The sequence below is a fragment of the Scomber scombrus genome, chromosome 5, assembly GCF_963691925.1.
Source record: "Scomber scombrus chromosome 5, fScoSco1.1, whole genome shotgun sequence".
NCBI lineage: Eukaryota > Metazoa > Chordata > Actinopteri > Scombriformes > Scombridae > Scomber > Scomber scombrus.
The window spans coordinates 9,489,240-9,509,429 of NC_084974.1; the positions used below are offsets into that span (position 1 = coordinate 9,489,240).

Genomic DNA, 20,190 nt, shown 5'->3' on the forward strand with positions numbered 1-20,190 from the left:
ATTATATGAGGGCTGGAGACTTCAAGAAACTGCACATACATTATTCTGCACAGTGAAGCTCAAACATCAAAGTAACAATAACAAAAAAACACATAGTCGGGTGGAATCCAATAAATACTTAAAACTCAGATCATTATTGCTGCTGCTCTGGTCTGAACTGGCAGACAAGTGTATTGATTATGATTTCATTATATATTTTTTCATATTTATTCCAAATGTTTTTTATGGATAATGTCTTTAGAGACTTTGAAGCTTCATATTCATCGAGGTTATGATGTTGTTGTTTTTTTGTTCAAATTATTTTACGTGTTGGTTTCACTTCATGTTGATTATGAATGCTGCAGTTTGTGTATATTTCCATAAAAATATAACAATGTAAAAGCAGCCTGGTATTCAGTGACATACTTTAAGTATTTAAAAGTTCTTATCACACAGTTATAATTTTCAATGATAAATCAAAAATATAGATTGAATTATTATCTCAGTTGCCTTAATGTGTAAGTAGGTAACTGTCATGCTGAAGCCATTTTTATTTTACTATTTCATACACTAAAGGAAGTTTTATAAGCTGACATTTTCCTTGTATATTATTAATCTGAACTATTAACTAGAACTGTCAAAAAGATGTGGTTACTTTATGAGTACAATGTTTTCCTTTGAAATATAGTGTCAATGTAGATAAGAGTATTAAACGTTAATACTCAAGTACAAATACCTCAGATTTGTAGTCAAGTTCAGTGCTTGTGTAACTATACAGTAATAATACAAACTGTACAATACATTACTAGATCCTACAGCAATTATGACTTTTATGAGGGCAGGATTTATTGTTGTGCTAGATTACATAAATGGACCTAATAAACCCGCAGCGGAGTGTATTTTCCGATGACGATTTAAACAAAAAAGAATAAAAGTTGCACTTAAAATCTCAAAATACCACAGTAAACAGAGTACTTCAGAGGCCCGCGGATTTCCTCTTGTGAATGCAGGGATTTTGACTGCGGCTCACCATTTACATTAAGCTTTAATTATGGTTAGAGAGGCAAGTATTTCTGACGAGGCCTTCTCATGAAAGATGTAAAAAAGAAAAAAACGCATCCGTTCACTTTTCTTTTTTTCAATTCTACATTTAATATGATGAAAACAAGGCCCTGTACAATCCACCTTCGCAGTGAGTACAATAATTATTTTACAATTTGTACACATAGGACATGGTGCTAGACTGGTTCCACCCATTCAAAATGCAGTCAAGAATGAAAAAAAAGAGAAAAAAAACAACAAAAAAAAAACAAATCCTCTTTGAAACTTTGCACCACAAGGGACCCTTCCATTCAAAGAGAGGAGATACTTTTTTCAGCCGATCATACAGCAGGCCTGAAGTGAAAAATGTGTCATGATAGACCCGAAGACCATCTATGGAGCGTTTATGTGCGCCTTTATACCCCTGATTGATCCGTTAGATAAAAGCATGCTGTGAAGCTACAGCTCTTGATCTCTCTAACCACCAGTACAGACCTGGCCCAAAATATTGTAACTGACAATGGCATTAAATACTTCAGCTATGCGAGGTGCACTAACAACCTCAGAAAACAGACATATTTGCAACATAAATTAAGCACTCTTCATGTTTTTCTCAAGTACTCAAAATGTATTTTACTGCCATTGTAAACCAGGTCTGTACCAGTTAACACTTTGTCCTCTTCTTTAAATTTAAAATCCTTTTTGAAAAAAAAGAAGAAAAAAAAGGCCAAGAGTGTCTGTCAACCTGTACAGCCATCATTGTGCCACGAAACACAAACATAACACATTGACATCAACATTTAAAACAGGGGAGTGAATTCAAATGTTTTCTTGGTCTCCATGTAGCCGCATGTTTGCTCAGTAACATTTTTACGCTCGTTCTGGATCCTCTGTTGAGATCAGCACGTGGCTAATTGGCAAACAGGCTCACGCAATTCTCTCCAAAGGCCACAAGAAACAATGATTTTGTACAAAACTAGATCCCCCTCCTTTCTTTTCTCTTAGCAGAAGAAATCTAATATTGCTAGAAAACTTCCTCATCTTTTTGCATGATTTTTTTAAATTTTTTTTTACACAATTTAATGGAAGAAAAGTTAAGCTTCCCAGTGTTTCCCAGAATCAATGATGAAAGCACTTCCAAGTTCTTTCAAAAACGCATAGCAGTCCACAGAAAACAAGGCTCGCAGTTTATCTCAACTCGATGTTTGCCGTCACTGAATTAATTGGTTTTACGCTACGTAAGTGTACACTTTGCGGTCCTCTGGTGTTCGTGCCAAATATTCCCTCTCAATGAGTCCTTCAATGCGCTTCTTGATGACTACGGGACTAGGGAGGAATCGTGCTCGCAACTGCTGCGTGACCTGTGGAGAAACACACACACACAAGTAACAATCAGTACACTGTCATCACCTTACTTCATATCTTCAGTTCAATATCAACTTCATTCAATCCCAAGGGCTCAACTCTTATGCTTCACAAATTGGGGCTCACTAAAGGAATGACGAGGTGTAAAATCCGAGCAGGTAGTTCTGTTTCTGAGGAATTAAGCCAATGCTGAAGCACTTTAAACCTGCATTCTCACTAATGGCCAGCAGAGGGCGACTCCACTGACTCCTGAAAGAATACTGATTGAATGAAAGTCTATGAGAAAAATGACTCTACATCTCACTTGATTTATTTCCTCAGTAAAGACTTTTCCAATGAATTTATGGTCTCAATCGCTAGTTTCAAGTCTTCTTCGATACAGCATGATGTTCATTTTGTAAATTATGGTTCCTTTTCATTTAGAGTTGATGATAAAGCAGGGTATGCTTTAGGGCGTGGCTACGTTGTGATTGACAAATTGCTACCACGACAATGTTTGTTAGGCAACGTTAACATGGTGAAAACACAGATTCACAGAGTACAGGCATAGCGTCGTTATATCAACTCACGAAAGTTGATTTTAACATTTCGGTAGCCAAAAAAATGTCTATAGTAAAGCCACAACAACCATTTTTGAGGTGACTGACCTCTGCTACTAAGATGTTGTGCTGCATCTTCTTTCTGGACTTCATGATGCGAACTATGGCAGCTTCGATCTCATGCTTTCTGTCGTCATCCACTTTCTGTCGTGTCTCCTTCCGCTCTGGGTCTGACTCCCCCTGTTTGGCAGCCACTGGAAGGTGCACAACAACAACAACATCATCATCATCATCATCATCATCATCATCATCATCATCATCATCATCATCATCATCATCATCATCAGGAAGATAAATGTTAAAGCCAAGCAGTGTGACTAAAGGACCGCATGTACTTTTTGTCAAGTAAGTTCTTTAAACACTTCATAAAAGGTGAAAACTTCATTAACTTGTTGATTTTTTGTACCTGTCTGGATCTTGACACGGTGCAGTTTGGAGGTAAACTGGTCATTGACTGTAAACACGTGGCCGTTCTCAATCTCCTTGGACTTTGGCTCTTTGGTGAGAACTCTCTGAGTGGGCTTCCCACAGGCCAACGACTGAAGCGCTCGCACCAGCTCCCTCTCTGGGATATCGGTCTCTTGCTGAATCTCCTACATGGTGGAAAGATCAAGAGATTAAGAAGTAAAAGACATACAGTCAGGAATCTTATGCTGACAAATGTTAGTGCAAAATTACAATTCTTACTTAAGGAAAATAATCTAATATGGAGTTAGGGACAAGAGATACTATAAGATAAGACAAGATAAGATATTCCTTTATTAGTCCCACAATGGGGAAATTTGCAGTATTACAGCAGCAAGTGGACAGTAAAATAGAAGAGCAGCAATAAGAAAAAGAATAAAGAACAATAAATAAGTACGAAAAACAATCATGGTAGAATGGGATCTACTGGGATCAGTGCTGGTTGTACAGTCTGACAGCTGCAGGGAGGAAGGACCTGCGATATCGCTCCTTCACACACTTTGGATGAAGGAGTCTGTCGCTATGTTGATAGTAGTCCAGTTAGGTAATAAAATAATTTAATTCTTCTAAAATCATCCATTGTCAACCAACAGATTGTTGTTTCTGTTCTATGGCATGAAATTTCTCTTCTGCATTACAGGAAAAACCATTACATACTATGATGTTGTGAATTTTGTACCTCAAAGACAGACTTCTCTCTGTTGTTGAAAAGCATGAGGATGGTCATCTGGAAGGTGGAGACCTGCAAGATGTGCTTCCTGGTATTGGAGCCTGTCACCTGGGCGCCTCCCACTCCGACCTCTGACCCGTCCTCCTGGTTATGTTGGGACCAAATATAAAAAAATTTAAAAAACGGATTCACACATTCAGAATTGTCTCGCACAGTGTGGCAGCAGATCAGACCAAGGGTGTAATTCCTTGTTACACAAGAGAAAATTAGAGAAAATCACCATAATTACTAGGAAAAAACTTTAGCTTTAGCTGTGTATATTTCTCTTTGTCTACTTCAATGTTAAAATAAGTTGAGACCTTGACACTCTGTCAAGAAAACATTAAAACTGTATAAAACTGAAAATGCACTTTTGACAATCCATATTAACTTTGTTATTTTCCAATGTAGACTTCAGACTTTAAGTTCTTTAAGTGCGTTTGTAAATCCTTAACATCACATCAATGAGCATACAGTATTAAGCATCTGAATTGTGCCGTTTTCTACCTTTTTGATGGGACCGTAGAAGGTGGCGTTTAGATCTGCAGAGCCCATATGATGCTGCAGTGTGAGTTGTCTGCCGCTGTGCTTACCAAGATAAAACCTACAAGCAGAGGAGAGGCACACAAGTTAATGTCTAAGAATAGTCAGTGTGCCTTTGTCAATCAAATCCAAGTGTTGGTACGTTCTGCAACAGAACCTGGAAGAATCAAATACCTTGTTTATACAACATGGCAGGAATATACAAAAGCTTAAAGGTTGTAAATCAACCTCTGGTCAGCTTCCAAATCCTACTGTTCTTCAGTACGACTTAAATCTGTCATATATCTTAGATCACACAGAGGCATTTTCTTTTTTTAAATAATGGAAGAACTGAAACCAAACTGCAGCTTTAAACCACACACACACACACACACACACACACACACACACACACACACACACACACACACACACACACACACACACACACACACACACACACACACACACACACACACACACACACACACACACACACACACACAATAAACTTATGAGTAATAGACAAACCTTCTAAAGACTTCAAATGCATGTCGCGGTGAAGGAGGGATGTTGCACTTGGGTGTTGCTGATTGTGTAGGCCAGTAACCTGTGGTCAAGACTCTCACAGTGAGATCGACTCCTCCAAGTGACACCTGCCGTTAGAAAAGACACCGGATACGCAGAGATTAAAAAGACACTTAATGAGACAGAATACAAAAAGAGACCACTGACACAAACTGAAAGTGACCACTGTGCAAAGTCAAACTCTTTTAACTTCAAGTGCATGAAGATTTAGATTAAGTGATGAAGGGATTTTTATCTAGATTCAATAGATCATTCATTTGCAGTGTGCTTAACATGAATCACACAGCCTTCAATCAACAATGACAACAACATACAGTAATAATGGTGACAAAAACCCACATGACACACAGCATGAGCCACAAATTAGCAACATGTATTTCACACCAGTATAAAAGACAGTTAAGGTGCATAATTATATTTACGTAACCGAGCAACGCAGCAATGCTCAGTCAGTCAAGCAGCTGTGTGCTGATTACAGAGAGCAAGCGGGCTCATTATTTTGACAGAATGAGCTGTGGCATGTAGCATCTTCTCACCCCAGTTGTCTGTAGATGTTGTCTAAATTCATCCATGGTGGTGTTGGAGATGCTCATATCCCGGAACATGCCTTCCAGTTTCGATGTGAACTGACAGCCGCACTCGGTCTGAGCAAAGAAGACCAGAGGGTTAAATTCTTATATGTTTACTGTAGGGATTTAAGATACACAGTAGCAAGATCACACTGATTATTATCAACACATTAATATGTTTTAGTATCAGCTGAGAGTTAAAACTTCTCTTAAAAATACAAATTATTTGGGCTGGTTGACTAGTTCTAATTAAAAAAAAAATCTCATCTTTTCACTACAAAGAAACGTTACTTGGTTATATCACGCTATCCTGCTCACCTTAAGCTTTGAGATCATGTTTTTCTCCGAGTCATCAGAGACGCTCTTGTTGGTGAGCAGCCTGCGAGCGAGGTGCTGCTTGTAATACCTCTCAAACACATCCTTCTCCTGCATGAAGCGGAAAAGCACCATGGCCTTGTCCAGTATAGACTCCACCTCCTGCTCCGTCAGCTGGACACAAATAACAAAAATGATACAGGTGACATAGGACGGTCATAACGGGGCGATGTGTGGTTTGGCGTCAAATCAAAGGGGTTTTTATCTTGCAGTGTGATCCAGGAAAAAACTCACCCCTTTTACTCCTTTCTTCAGCTTGTCATCAATAAAGAGCGAGAGGTACTCAGGTGAGCGCGAGTTGAGGTTAAGGAAGTACTCAAAGTCGCCAGCAATGGTTTGTTTGAAGAGCCGATCGTTATTAAAAGATTCCTGAAGGAAACGGTCGAAACGGGACTTCAAATCCAGCAAACCCTGTGTGGAAGGAGGCAGGGAGATGGGACTGAGTGAGGATAATAGAGCAGCAGTTTGCTTTAACAGCAGCTTAACACATATAATTACAGCTTCAATGAGAGTGACAGAAAAGAAGAAGCGGATTTCGTTGGGAAACAGTGATGCTGCTGTCTGTTGGAGTGAGAGAGTAGGAGTGTAGGCAGCAAGACTGAAAAGTGAACATAGAAATACGCCTGAATAAGCTCACATATTTAAGAGTACAGTGCAACAACACAGTGTGGTTTGACGATAGAGGCCCTGACGGGTTCTAGCTGCAAACACAGAGGGTCAGAGCAGTCATGGAAAAGAATTATGGATCAAGGCGCAGCACGCAATGGTGTGCTGGAGCGTGACATACTGAGCAAAGGGATTTCTTATGATAGCCTTTAACAAGATTAGAGGTTAATGTGCCCCTGTGTCTTCTTCCGCTCTCATTCATCCTGAGAGTATGTAGTGCTCTTGATGAAATAAGTAACTCGGGAAATAAACTGAATTTTTTTTTTTACCATGATGTTCCTGCAAATTCACTGAGCAAAAACACTGTAATGCCTCCTGATGAGCCATCGTCTCACCTGGATGTAGTCTACGGGGTTCTTTCCTTCTCCCTCCTCCGACACGAGAGCTTTGCCTTGCTCCCGCAGGTATGAGCTCATACACTCGCACATGGTCTTCAGCCCATTGGGGACCCGGCTAAACAGCTTGTACATACACGCCAAATCTGTGGATGGACATGCATGAGTGCACACATACACACACACACAACCCATTTCCTACCGACTGAAAAAAACCGAGCAGCTGTGATCTACTGCAAAGGAAGCTTATAGGTGCAGAGTGAATTTGGAGTGAAACCATCATCACTGAAGCTAAAACACTACAGTCCTAGTTTCACCTAAATCTAATCATCAAAATTTGATTCTTTGTATTTTATTGGTTGTGACACGAGCAAAGGGAAAACAAACAAAGTAAACCACTGTTCTTATCATTGTGACCGATCCAGTGAAACAGATCTACTGTAAGTGACAGTTACAAGATTTATTTAAGAGAGCTGGAGATTTATATTTTTATATTTTGTAGAGCAAAGTATCAATATTCACTGTGGCTTGTGAGGATGTAATCATCACTGGTAATAGTGACCGCAAATAACATGCTAACGCCAATCACAGATGACAGAGCACTCACCATCCGTCTTGCCATTCTTGAGCATGTGTACCAGACCCGAGTTCTCCATCTCTACGATGGTCTTCATGTGTTTAGAGATGAGCTCCCTTTCCACCACCTTGACAATGGGTTCCTCTGTGGATTTATCCAGGCAGTGCATCACTCGCTCGATCTCCTCATTAATCCTGGCTTCCACCTTCTTTATGTACACGCTGGCACTGTTTTCTGCGAGGAACTTTTGGCTCTCCATCTGAAGTGGAAAAAGAAACAACTGTTAGCTGCAAATGACAATAATGTTTCCCAAACTCCTTGGTATGTTTGGGACTTGATGGATCAGGTAATTTAGGAAAAAGATTCATTTTAAAAATCATGTGCTGTTTAATGAGCAGCAGCATTTTTTCTATAAATCCCAATAGCTGTAAACATAAATCATTGCACACTAGCAACACATTTTTATGCAGCATTCACAATTCTACCTGACAGCGAGTCTACAGCATATATCGTATATAGAGCCGTGGTGTTAATTCCTGTTCACAGATGTTTAATCATCTGTGTTTCTGCAGTATTTGAATGTTTAACAGGGATCAAAACAAACAAATAAAAAGGATTCACAAACCTGGAAAAATTCTGCAGACATTTCTAAGAAAGGCGCCTCGAAGTCTTCTTCGTAAACAGATCTCCCTTCTAGGCCGAGGATCATTAACATTTGGCAAGCATTTCTGATGGCGCCTCTGATGGAGAGAAGGAGAACAAGATTTAAAGCACAACCATTAACACCAAATGTAAACAACAGGAATGAATAACAGGTGATGAAAAACTTAAGTATTGAGGCTTCAAGGCTGATAGAAAGTCAGTTAACTGTATCACAAATACATGATGTTTGGAAAAAAACAACAATGTTTTTAAATGTCAAGAGGTTTTGCAACAGATGTACTTGGCAGCTCTTCTAATGTTTACGCCAAAAGCATGCACCTCTGATGAATAATGATAATGTAACATTTTCACTAATTATTAATATCTGTATCTTCAACATCGATTGCCTTTAAATAAAGCAGTAATGAAATGAATCCTGTCTGTGTGGCTACCTGTCCACCACCTCCCCCTTCCTTTCACGTGCAATCATGTCCAGCAGGGTTTGTCGTAGGTGGTCTCTGATACAGCCGTAGCGAACGACCTGATCCCTAAAGATTATAAGACCCAAGTTGTAGACATTCTCTACGTTATTCTGTTGAACGTACACCCGGTCCTGTAGGAGAGAAAAAACAACACACACGCCAAAGAGAGGAGTTAAAGTCTTAGACAACATTGGATAAAAATAGTTTCCTCTCATCTACTTAAGTGTTTCTGTCTTTATTGTAACTCTTCCATACTGTTCATATCCGTCACCACAACAATTCACATTCATAAATTCCCCATCAGTCATTAATAAGTGTTCGATTAATCCTTCTATTTGATTAATCTTATGAAAAAAAGACATTTACAATCATTAGAGAACATTTTATAGCATATGAAGAGTACAGCAACATGTTTGAATGCAGATTTTTGATTGTATCAGGTAAAATTTGTACATTTGCATATATAAAAACGTGTATTAGGTGCACAAAAACTGAAAAAAATGATGTATGTATTTTGTATACTGTGGGTCACATCAGGAAAAGTTCGGCTAAAATAAATGTGTATCAGGTGTTTTTACAGCTCTCAAATGTAAAAATGGGACGAATTTACCTTGAACAGCATGTAAGGGTTAAAAACTGCATCCAATTCAATCTCTTACCACCTCCTCATTCACTGTGGTTGGTTTTATTTCGGTGCAAACTTCCTGATCCCATATTTTAGCTTTCATAAATCTCACTTATGAAATATTGCGAAGACCAATTATTTTCAGCGTGACATTTATGAATCAGACCCGATGTTCTTTATTCCACAATGATGATTCAACAACAGCAGTGCTTCGTGAAACTGTACCAGTGAGTCTCTTTCAGTGATAACACACGTGGATAAAGAGCATAGGAAGTGCTACTTTTTTTTCTAAAATAGTTATCAGTATTCACTTTTATACTTCTGTTATGTTATTCTCACTGCTGTACGCTATTATTAGGCAGAAGTTGAGTTTTTGTTGAGTGAGAATGGTGGGAAACATGAACTGCTCACCATGTACATCAGGATGTCTCTGATCATCACCATCGCCGTTTGATGGTCGTTCCACGCCTGATTTAAGGTTTGAAGGAAGTTATTATTTAGAGAGTTGAGGACATCTTCTCGTACCTTTGGGAAAGACAGACGAAGACAGATGCATGAGGAGAGAATAAAAACAGCAAGTTCTGTTCAGTGTTAGAGAGAACAGGAGACATGACAAAAGGACAGAAAAATGAATAATAACTAAAAAAAATAAAACCCCTAAATTAAGCTTGAACTTTGTCATTTCTTGCTCATGCAGTTTTCTTATTGTGATCCCACTTTGCTGTTCCTTTAATACCTTTTCTCTACGAGTCAGGCTCGATAACAGTCACACTGCAGAGTGACTCAGCACTGTAAACTGTGGAGTAGATTCTTAAGGGCACAACGACCTCCTCTTTATTCTCCCTCTGTACAGAAATGAGGAATTATCACCTGTGTTACTACCTCCACAGACACATTAACAGCTTCTTGACATCCAGACCAAATGGATAGAGAAAAAAGAAAAAAGAATAAAACTGAATATGACTTTTAAAATGCAGACCCATAAAGACACTCATGGGTTACTTATAAAAGTAATAATGAAGCTGGTTAACAGTATTTCTTATTGCTTGAAATGGCTTTCTTACAATGTTAACCACTTCTGAAAAATATATTATCTTTCTGTGCCGCTTCATTATATTTAACAATAGATGTATTAAAGCGAAATAGATAAGTTAAAGCTGTTCTTCTTCTCTACAAATTTCATGTTAATTCTTAAGTTATATCCAGAAGGACGCGAGGCACCACTGAGCACTTTGGAGAAAAAGTTAAAACTGAATGAAGGAATTTTAACAAAGCACAAGAAAAATACCTAAAAGCAACAAAGCATGATGATGTACAGTGTCGGACACTGTTTCTGTGGTTTCTGACTAGAGATTATGTTAGTCAAATGATCCAGTTTACAGCAGTCAGACCACTGGACAGTCAAGCAGGTAAAACACGATTTCAACCTGCTCCATCAGTCATCAGTATGAGCTCATCCCTCAAAGCGCTCCTGTGTCATACTGTCTAAATTATTACTCTAACAGACAGAAGAAATGTCTGGTGCTAGTTCACTTGAATTATATGTTAATTCAATCAAGTTTGTGACTTTTAGGCAGCTTTCCATGGCAGTGATATCTGCATCATTAGATAATAAAAACACACTCAGGTGTCAGTTCTCTCTTCTTTGATCTGTTGCTCGTTGACATTCCCCGACTGCTCATTTACTACGCTTGCCAAGTGGAGAATGTGCATTTAATTAAGATGTAAAACCATCTGGCTGTTATTCAGCAGCAGCCTGATGAAATATTGCTCATTGGTTATCTGCACAGAGGCAATCACTACAGATGTCATGGCGAAACTAAACGTGTTACTAATTGTGTACAACGGCTTAAGAAAAACATTTACTGACGGCTTCTCTAACATATTAAAGGTGATTCAGAAACAAATCAATCTCATAGTTACAGGATCAGCCCCTTGTGCAATTATCTCAATCACTCGTTTGGTATTTCTATTCATTTACAGCAGATTTCTCCAAGTAAATAAATGTCCAAGTTTAGAAAAAATGTTGTCACGGTGTCAATCAAAAACAAAACAAAACACTGATTTCCCCGCCTGACAAAACAACATTACAACTCTAGGAGCCGATCCTCAAACCTGCCACATATTCATAGGAAAGAGGAATCTATCAAACAGAAAAGACTCTTGCAAATATCCAATCGCACCAGAGAAACAACCTCTGAATCCTCTGTAGGTTTCTAACTTCATTAAACACTCACTCGCCCCCATGAGGCTCCTCATGAAGGGAAAATCTCATGTTTTCAAGCAATTCTTTCCTTGTTTTACGAGGAATGACACAGTAACACAAATATGAAGCTTCATGACAGATTCTGTTTAGCACCAAGAAGACAGAAAAGGGAAATCTGCTCCATGATTCAATCAATAGCACTGATTATGTTTTGCTATGATCGTGGTAATTAGACAGAGACATAAAAACCTATCGATCAGTTTTTCTTCTTTTGTCTCCACAGATTCAAGCAAGATGAGCTCATCTTAAACACAAGTACATAGCCGTAATGATCTTTTACACACTTGAGTTAATATGAGCGAGGAAAAAAAGGCGCATAAAACAATAAATTATCGCTCATTCTTCAGTCAACATGTCATCACTTGACTTTGAGTGTGTGAGGAAAGCAAAAGAGGAACACCATGCTGTGTGCTAAAAGCAGCTAATTTGCTTGTTTGATGACATTTTCATGGTCTGAGTTGATAGCTGCTCGTGTGTCTACTGAGGTGTAATTACATTGTCGTGAATGCAGAAGTCTGAATAATAATCTAGTCTTGTTAAAATAAACTCTGATGTTCTGCGAGTGTGTGAGTCCCGCCATCTGTGTTAGTCTTACTTTGTTGATGAGGTGTTCGGTGACGACCTCCCGCAGGCCCGTGTAGAGCTTCTCTCCGTGTTTGTGGAGCACCATCGTGTAGGCGTTCCTGTACAGCTCCTCGAAGCTCAGCCCGCTGTTGTTCTTCCTCTGAATCTCCTGGATGGCATTCTTCAGAAGGTCCCAGATGTTGTTGACATACTTCTCATCCATCGTCATCTGTAAAAGGTAGCAGGTGATTGGTTAAATAACGTCAGGCTGGAGTACACAATAAATGGTGTATCTGGTTAGTTCTCATTATAAACGACATGCTTGGGTTAAAGACTATAATATTTCCTAATTATCAATTCACAATCTTTAATATTAACTACTTTGTCACAATACTAAATAACAGAGGAGAGCAGTATCGTCAGCTCTCCTCCCTGTGCTGACAAAACAGCTTTTTTCTCTACGCAAACATCTGTGAGGGTGTTATACCGCAACATAAACTGTGAAGAGAACCTTTTTACTATAAAGGCGATACGTCCTCTCATGCTATATACTGCTCTCAAGATGTTCCACCAAACATAAAGCAAAATAAAAAAAATATAGATGGTGAGGAAGAAGGAGACTGAAGCCTGATAAGGAAGAAAGAAACCTGAAAAAACTCAGGGCAACAAAAAAGTCCCATCAGCTGCTAAAAAAAAAGCTGCTATCGTGTCAGCTCATTTGAATGTGCAAACAGAAAAAGTCACATGTGTGTCGTAAAGGGCTGCAACTAAACTGTAAATTAATCAGCTGGTTATATTCAAGACTAATCAATCCAATTTTGTGATTATAAATGTCAGAGAGAGTCATCTTTCAATATGTGTTTTGTCTGATCAACAATCCAAAACACCAAAATATCAATTAGGTAATCATTTTAAAGTTGTAAACAGAGACGCACGGATACCGATATTGGTCTGATTCTGCCTCAAATAGCTGAAACTGGTATCTGTGACAATGTGCCGATCTGCTATCAGATACCACTGTTTTAATAAACAATTAAGTAAATGTATATCTTTATATTTATTTGTTACGTTCTGCTTTACAAAGAGAGGAAAGCAATGTTTAACTCAAGGCTGATTTTCCTTTACACATAATAAAATGATCTCAGTCTCTTCTGCACACAGTGAGACATAAAGCTCATTAAATGCTGATATTAGATTGGTATTAAGTCTGATCCATGCATCCTTAATTGTAAAATAATCCTGTTGTAGAAGGTACAGGGAGTTTATTCTTTTTAAAAAAGGACTTAAAAATGATAATCAAAATAGTTGCTGACTCATTTTCCGTCAATAGACTAATCGATTAAAGCAAACTCACATCTGAACTTGAGTGTACCAAAGCACTTTACTGTTTTCCATAATATATAAAAAACACGCTAATGCTATAATACTGAGCAGAACAGTGTAGTTTCACTTTGCAAACATACAGATGTATTTAAATATCTGTGGTGTGCTGTATCTATAGCCCTGGTAAAACAATTCATTACTGAATAAGGTAGATTCATTTTAATTGGGGTTGAACTGTGTCTCACTAATCTATATTTCTAATTTTCTTTTTAACCTTAAACCCATCTGAACAGTATAACCTGTTGGCATGGCGACTTGGTAGACTATCACATAAAGGTGATTATTGCTCAGGTTTAATATCTACTTCATACAGCTACGTCATAAGTGACTCTGACGACGACATGGAACTCCCAACCGGAGCGATCTTAGCAAGTGCAACCCTCCGTCTGTCTCTCTATGGAGCATCAACACTTTTATTACCAATAACAATTTTATTCCTTTAAATGGGACACTCAGTTGGTCTCACTTTGATTTAAGCGTGTCTATATATATTTGTGTAATTACTCAACTGGGACTCTGTTTCGCTTTGTCTACCAACTGCTCTACTCTGAAACCTGCTGTAAAAAGGCGGTGAACTTAATTTGCACGATATGGTTGGTAAGTTTGTCTGACGAGGAATGCAAATAGAAAAAGGGGGTTTATCAACCCACAGCATTTTTGTGGGGTTCCCAGTAGACAAAAGCCATGTTGGCCCCAGAGGAGAAAACCCCAGTGACGATGAACAGTACAGTATGTGCTCCTTCTTTGCAGACAAGCCCAAACACATGCATGTAGCGGAGTCGCTCCAGCAGCATGTTTCTGTCAGGAACTGGACCTCATTCAACAGGCTCACACATCAAGTTTTAAAAAAAAGTCCTCTCTGTATATTTAACAGCAGGTAGCTACCATGTGACCCAATATCTCCCATCTCCCATTCACAGACCACTAACCAGACAAATATCTGGATAATGTACAGTCTCTCTCTCTCACACACACACATACACGCACACACACAGTGGCTGCAATTCAATTTTATGCAGAATGAGGTCAGATCATAAATGAGGTCTTTTGAATGACTTGCAGACAAAGGGAGTGCCAGGTGGACGAGGAGAGCATCCACACAGCTTTTTTTTAAACTCTGAAAACATGACATTAAAATAAGACTTAATCAATATATTCATTCATGCAAAACACACAATTAGCTGGTTTGTTATTTGTTGGGCATGCATGTGCAGCTGTGGTCACGTCGTTGCTTATATGTACATGTATGTGTGTGTGGGTATATTTTTAATGTGCATGCAGTTTAAATCTACCTGTCTCTTCGGTGCATTTAACATTAAAGCCTTGAAGACACAAATATGATGGTTTTTTTGTAATATATATATAAAGAAAGCCTTGTAAATGCAAAAACAACAAGTGTCAAAGATGCAATGCAAGAGCTATAAACACCTAGCACCAGGAGCTATGTCGACAGTGTGTGACACAGTTAAAAAAACACAATTAAAGTAATAATTTAAACTAAATCACTCAGCTGCTTTCTTTATCACAACCCTCCTAACTAACCTACAATGAGCGTGGAGGGGAATATGACATTTGTTTACACACACAGAGGTAAAAATGATATGAGATAGCATGTAGCCAGGCAGCCTCCGGGACCACGGTGATCGAGTCGCAGCCTGGCCGGCCAACAGAGCTCCTCCTCCGGCGTGCACTTACAGGAAAGGCCCGTATCCTCATCTTGGTGTCCTTCTTGGTGCCGCCTTTGCTGAGATTGGACATGGTTGCCTCTCGGTCCTTGGGGCTCCTCTTGTTATTCACATGAAGGTGTTTCTGCAGGGGGGGAGGTTAAGGTGACTACAAGGGTTTTAGTGTGGAGTAGCTCCTCGTCCCAGTACACACACACATTCACCCGGCAAGTTTTTTTTTTTTTTATTGTTGACAGCCCCTAAAAAATAAAAAACACCCCCCTAGTTTCGGTAGTTGTTCACACAGAGCAATGGCGGACTACCTGCAGATCTCATTGCGCAGAGCTCACGCACTCCAACTCACGCGAGATCAGCGATAATTAGGGAGCTTTTTTAGAGTTATTATTATATTAAACTAAAACCAAGACTAGCAGCGAAAAAAATATTAAGTTAACAAAAAAGAGTTTAGTAAAAAATTAAAAGTAAATAAAATGAATTCTAGTTTTCTTTTCTTTTTCTCCATTTTTATTGTATTCTGTTCAATTTGACTTTTTGAAATAACAGGCTAGTACCAGTAGGGAGACCATTTCCGCCATTGTGATGAAAACAAATATTACTATCTCAAAATAATGAGTAAGTATCTCTAAATAATGACTTACTATCTCAAAATAATGAGAAAGTATCTCAAAATAATGACTTACTACCAAAATAATGAAAGTGTCTCAAAATAATGACTTACTACCAAAATAATGAGAAAGTATCTCAAAATAATGACTTACCACCAAAATAATGAAAGTATCTCAAAATAATGACTTACTATCTCAAAATAAATACAAAGTATTTCAAAATAATGACTCACTATCTCAAAATAATGACTTAGTATCTCAAAATAATGAGAAAGTATCTGAAAATAATGACTTGCTATCTCAAAATAAATACAAAGTATTTCAAAATAATGACTCACTATCTCAAAATAATGACTTAGTATCTCAAAATAATGAGAAAGTATCTCAAAATAATGACTTACTATCTCAAAATAATGAGAAAGTATCTCAAAATAATGACTTACTATCTCAAAATAATGACTTAGTATCTCAAAATAATAACTTACTATCTCAAAATAATGAGAAAGTATCTTAAAACATGAAAAACGTGTTGTATATCGTACTGCATACACATTTCCTGTATTTTCTGGTTGTATTCTAATAAAGAGACGGATAAATAATTATATGGTCATTATAGCATTGCTAAAACAACTAATCTAATGGTGGCCTGAGACTTGTCAGAGAGGACTGTGTGTCTTCGGCCCCAATTATCTGTAAATAGCAGGAAAATCTCTCAAATTTAGTTAAAAATCTGACATTTCCACATCATCTTTTTCAGCTGACACACCTCAAAGTCCCTCATCACTTTGCTTATAGTCTGCAGATATACTATAGATGTACTGTGCAAAAGTGTTGAATGTTTCTCTGAAGCTTATACGAGGCTTCAGCAGTCATATCAAGTGGATATCTGCCACAATTATAGTCTCTCCCTCTTTGTGTTTTCCTGTTGAGCTGCAGTGGACGAATAGTAATAAAAAGAGGAACTTTGTTTCTAAGAAGAGTGTAAAGTTAAACCCCTATCTACTTGATTTGACTCATTTGGATGAATGAAGCTTCATATTAGCTTCAAATAAACTTTTTTTATTTTACCGCCCATCACTTGCATTGTAAGTGCATTATAAAGGGATCTTCTAATTGTCAGTATGAACAGGAGGAATGATCACAACAACAAAAAGAAAATATTTCAGTGTTCGTTTGGGCACCTGAATGTTTTAAGAGGGACTTGGAAAAATTGTGAACCTGCCCTTTAAGTAAAACAACTAATACCACAATTTTAAAATATGTGTGTTTGTGACAAAGTGGGTGAAACTCATCATTTGTCACCTTTTTTTTCGCCATCAACACCAGCTAACGTATTAATGTGACTATGTTTGTTTAAACCATTAGTTTACAAGTAATCATATGCAGATGCATACTATCCGAGGTTTGTTTGTGTTTTCATTATATTTGGTTTCAATTTACATTCAGCAAACTTTTGGTCAAAGTATTATTGTTTATTGGGTTTAGTTCTGAGTTTCATACATTATGCATTGTCTTTCTTTGTTACTAACAATACCCAACGTGTGCTTACCAAACAACAGGAAGAACCGCCCAACTACTTCCTGTATACACTGGTGATGTTAGTGGGTTAGACTTATTTTACTCAGTTAAAGGCTTGATTTCATATCTTTATGATTTATTCTTGTTTTGGCTTATAAGGAAATGTTGGGAATGATGGGTGGTAAACAGTGTTGACTGATACAAGTAGCATTGTCGCGTGCCAATTGGTTAAAGGGAGAGAACACCGCTGCAGTAATGGTTCTGCCTAATTGAGTGGAGCGCCTATTTAAGGGGAGATGTGTAGGTTTAGAGGAGCTCAGAGGAAGACAGTAGCTGTGTGCACTTGTTCATGCCTTAGTTGAGTATTTTGAGTTAAGCCAGTTCATTTTGAGTGTTTGTATTCTTTTCATTTTTGGACACATGTTCTTTTTGTTGTTACGCCGCACTGAATAAATCAGGTTTTACTCATTCAAACAACAGCCTGAGTCTGCCTACCTAACACCTTCCTTGTCACTTGAGCTAGACTTCATCACAGTGTTTTATTCTACTTTTACATATATATCATAATATTACTATCACTATTATTGAAGCATAAACATGTAAGTCTAATTTCACATTCAAACATGTAACCAAAACATGTGCATCATATTAATAAAGATAATCATATATTCTAAAATATATCAGTAAAGCTGAATTTACTACATTACTTGAGTAAAGTTACTTTGTTCCTTTTAACCCCTGCTCCTCTTGTTTAATTTTTCTCACGGCCATTACTATTTTATGGTAATTGTTTTTCCTTAAAGATTTCATTTGATTATTACTTTTGAACTTTTGTCAAATAATTTGCTGGCGTGAGGTTCACCACAATTTACGTTATGTCTTGTTAGGAGTTTTCTTTTTGTTCCGTGTTAAGTGTTCAGCTGCAGCTATTGTCTGGGCGGTCACTTGCCTTTAGGTGGAAATTAAAACTGGAATATGTCCAGTCAGATTTTAAATGAGATGTCAATGCTTTAAGTTGTCATGGCTTTCCTAACTTTCTCACCCATAACACTGTAATAATTTTGTTTTCAGCAAAGGTTTTCATGCTTTATTTAATAGGAAGTAAACTGATTAAATCCAAAGTATCTGTGAATCAGCATCATTTTAAAAAACATTAACATCCCAAAACAAGTTATGTAATGGTTTCTGGAGCTCTTTGCAAAATATTATATGAGCATCCTTCACTGGAGCCATAGCTTTATAAAGGTTGTAAAAATTGTGCAAGGAAATTATGATACTTTTACTTCAAGTACATACAGATTGTGAAGAGAGGAGACAGTGCTGATTGCCGTTTGAAGTAGCATGTAATAGACCCCAAATGTGTTAACTTGGCCATGCTTACACAGTATCAGCATGTGGGACGGCCAGTGGGATCAACGCAGATGCCACTATGATGACTAAATCCGTTTCACAGTGCCCTGAGTCACCTGATACACTGATCCAGAGCTGTTTCTAGGCAACCAAGTAAAATTTCATGCAGTGTTTTTTCAGTGTTTGGCATTTGGCGCACATTTACAGAAAGACATCAAGATGTTTTTCACCAGATTTATTCCAAGAAAGAAAAAAAAAAATCAAATCAAATCAAAAAATTTTCTCCATCTTCTTCTCAAAATTGTCCTTGTTCATTACATCTGAAGAAGAGCGAGACCACCAGCACTCAGAACTAAAAAACAAACAAAATAATTAACAGATGACTGTGTTTAGTCCTCAGTATAAGCATCATTTATACATTTCAGATTAGTTTGGGTTCTTATTCGTGGTAGCGTATCATATGTATATCCTTAATACACATATAGTTTCCTTTCATTGCCTCTTTCTAAAAGTCTAAGCTTGACGTTCAAAAATAATAATAAAAAAAAAGGAAAGAGAGGACAGATGCCACCACTTTAAATACATTACAGAATTGAAATACTTCCCATTTTAATAATGACAGACAATCAAGTAACATTTTCTTTTAAAACTTTGATATTTACAGCCATTATAATTTTTTTTTTGAACAATTATTGTCACAGATGATCATTACAATGACGTTACATCACAGGTTAGAGTCCCGCTGCTCTGTGATGATGGGAAATAGATCTGAGTTCGTACTTCCTGGACAAGCCGCCTTTTTTCAGAACCGGCGGTGAAGTTTTACATGAAGACGTCACTCCTCCAACATCAGAGAATGAAAAAAAAAAAAAAAACGTTTGAAGGTGTGCCTGCTTTTCTCTTTGCGGCTGGGCCAGGAAGTAGGAAATGTTTGCTCGGCACATACAGCCATGAAACTTTCTAAAAACAAACATAAAGGGACAGATACACACTCAGAATAGAAAACTGTCCAAGATCTGGACCCTCAGAAGCATTTCCGGGTTAGTCTGCTGATTTTCTTCAGCACTTACGTCACAATCTAACTCTGAAATGCCTTCGAGACCTCAGACCTAAAGTAATAATTTAACAAGAGGCGTAGGTATTTACATAGGAGTCTATGCAACATCACAGAGGCAGACACTTCATATTGCACATGAAAAAGGCAGGTACGTATGAAACGGTGGCTTAAAAACAACAGAATTGGGAAGCCACATGTGAGAGAAAGACAGACGCTCTTCTAC

General features: G+C 37.9%; 1 protein-coding gene across 1 annotated transcript; it reads right to left on the reverse strand.

Moving 5' to 3' along the window:
* Positions 1–850: 850 nt before the first annotated feature.
* cul3b (cullin 3b) lies at positions 851–15,703 on the reverse strand. Its single transcript, XM_062419424.1, has 16 exons — positions 15,448–15,703; positions 12,401–12,598; positions 9,951–10,064; positions 8,885–9,045; positions 8,416–8,530; positions 7,821–8,049; positions 7,214–7,359; positions 6,447–6,623; positions 6,156–6,326; positions 5,805–5,912; positions 5,212–5,336; positions 4,666–4,762; positions 4,129–4,263; positions 3,391–3,577; positions 3,033–3,178; positions 851–2,381 (listed from the first exon to the last, which is right to left on the reverse strand). The coding sequence occupies exons 1-16, from the start codon at positions 15,508–15,510 to the stop codon at positions 2,250–2,252; spliced, it is 2,304 nt and encodes a 767-aa protein (XP_062275408.1). The 5' UTR covers positions 15,511–15,703; the 3' UTR covers positions 851–2,249.
* Positions 15,704–20,190: the final 4,487 nt, after the last annotated feature.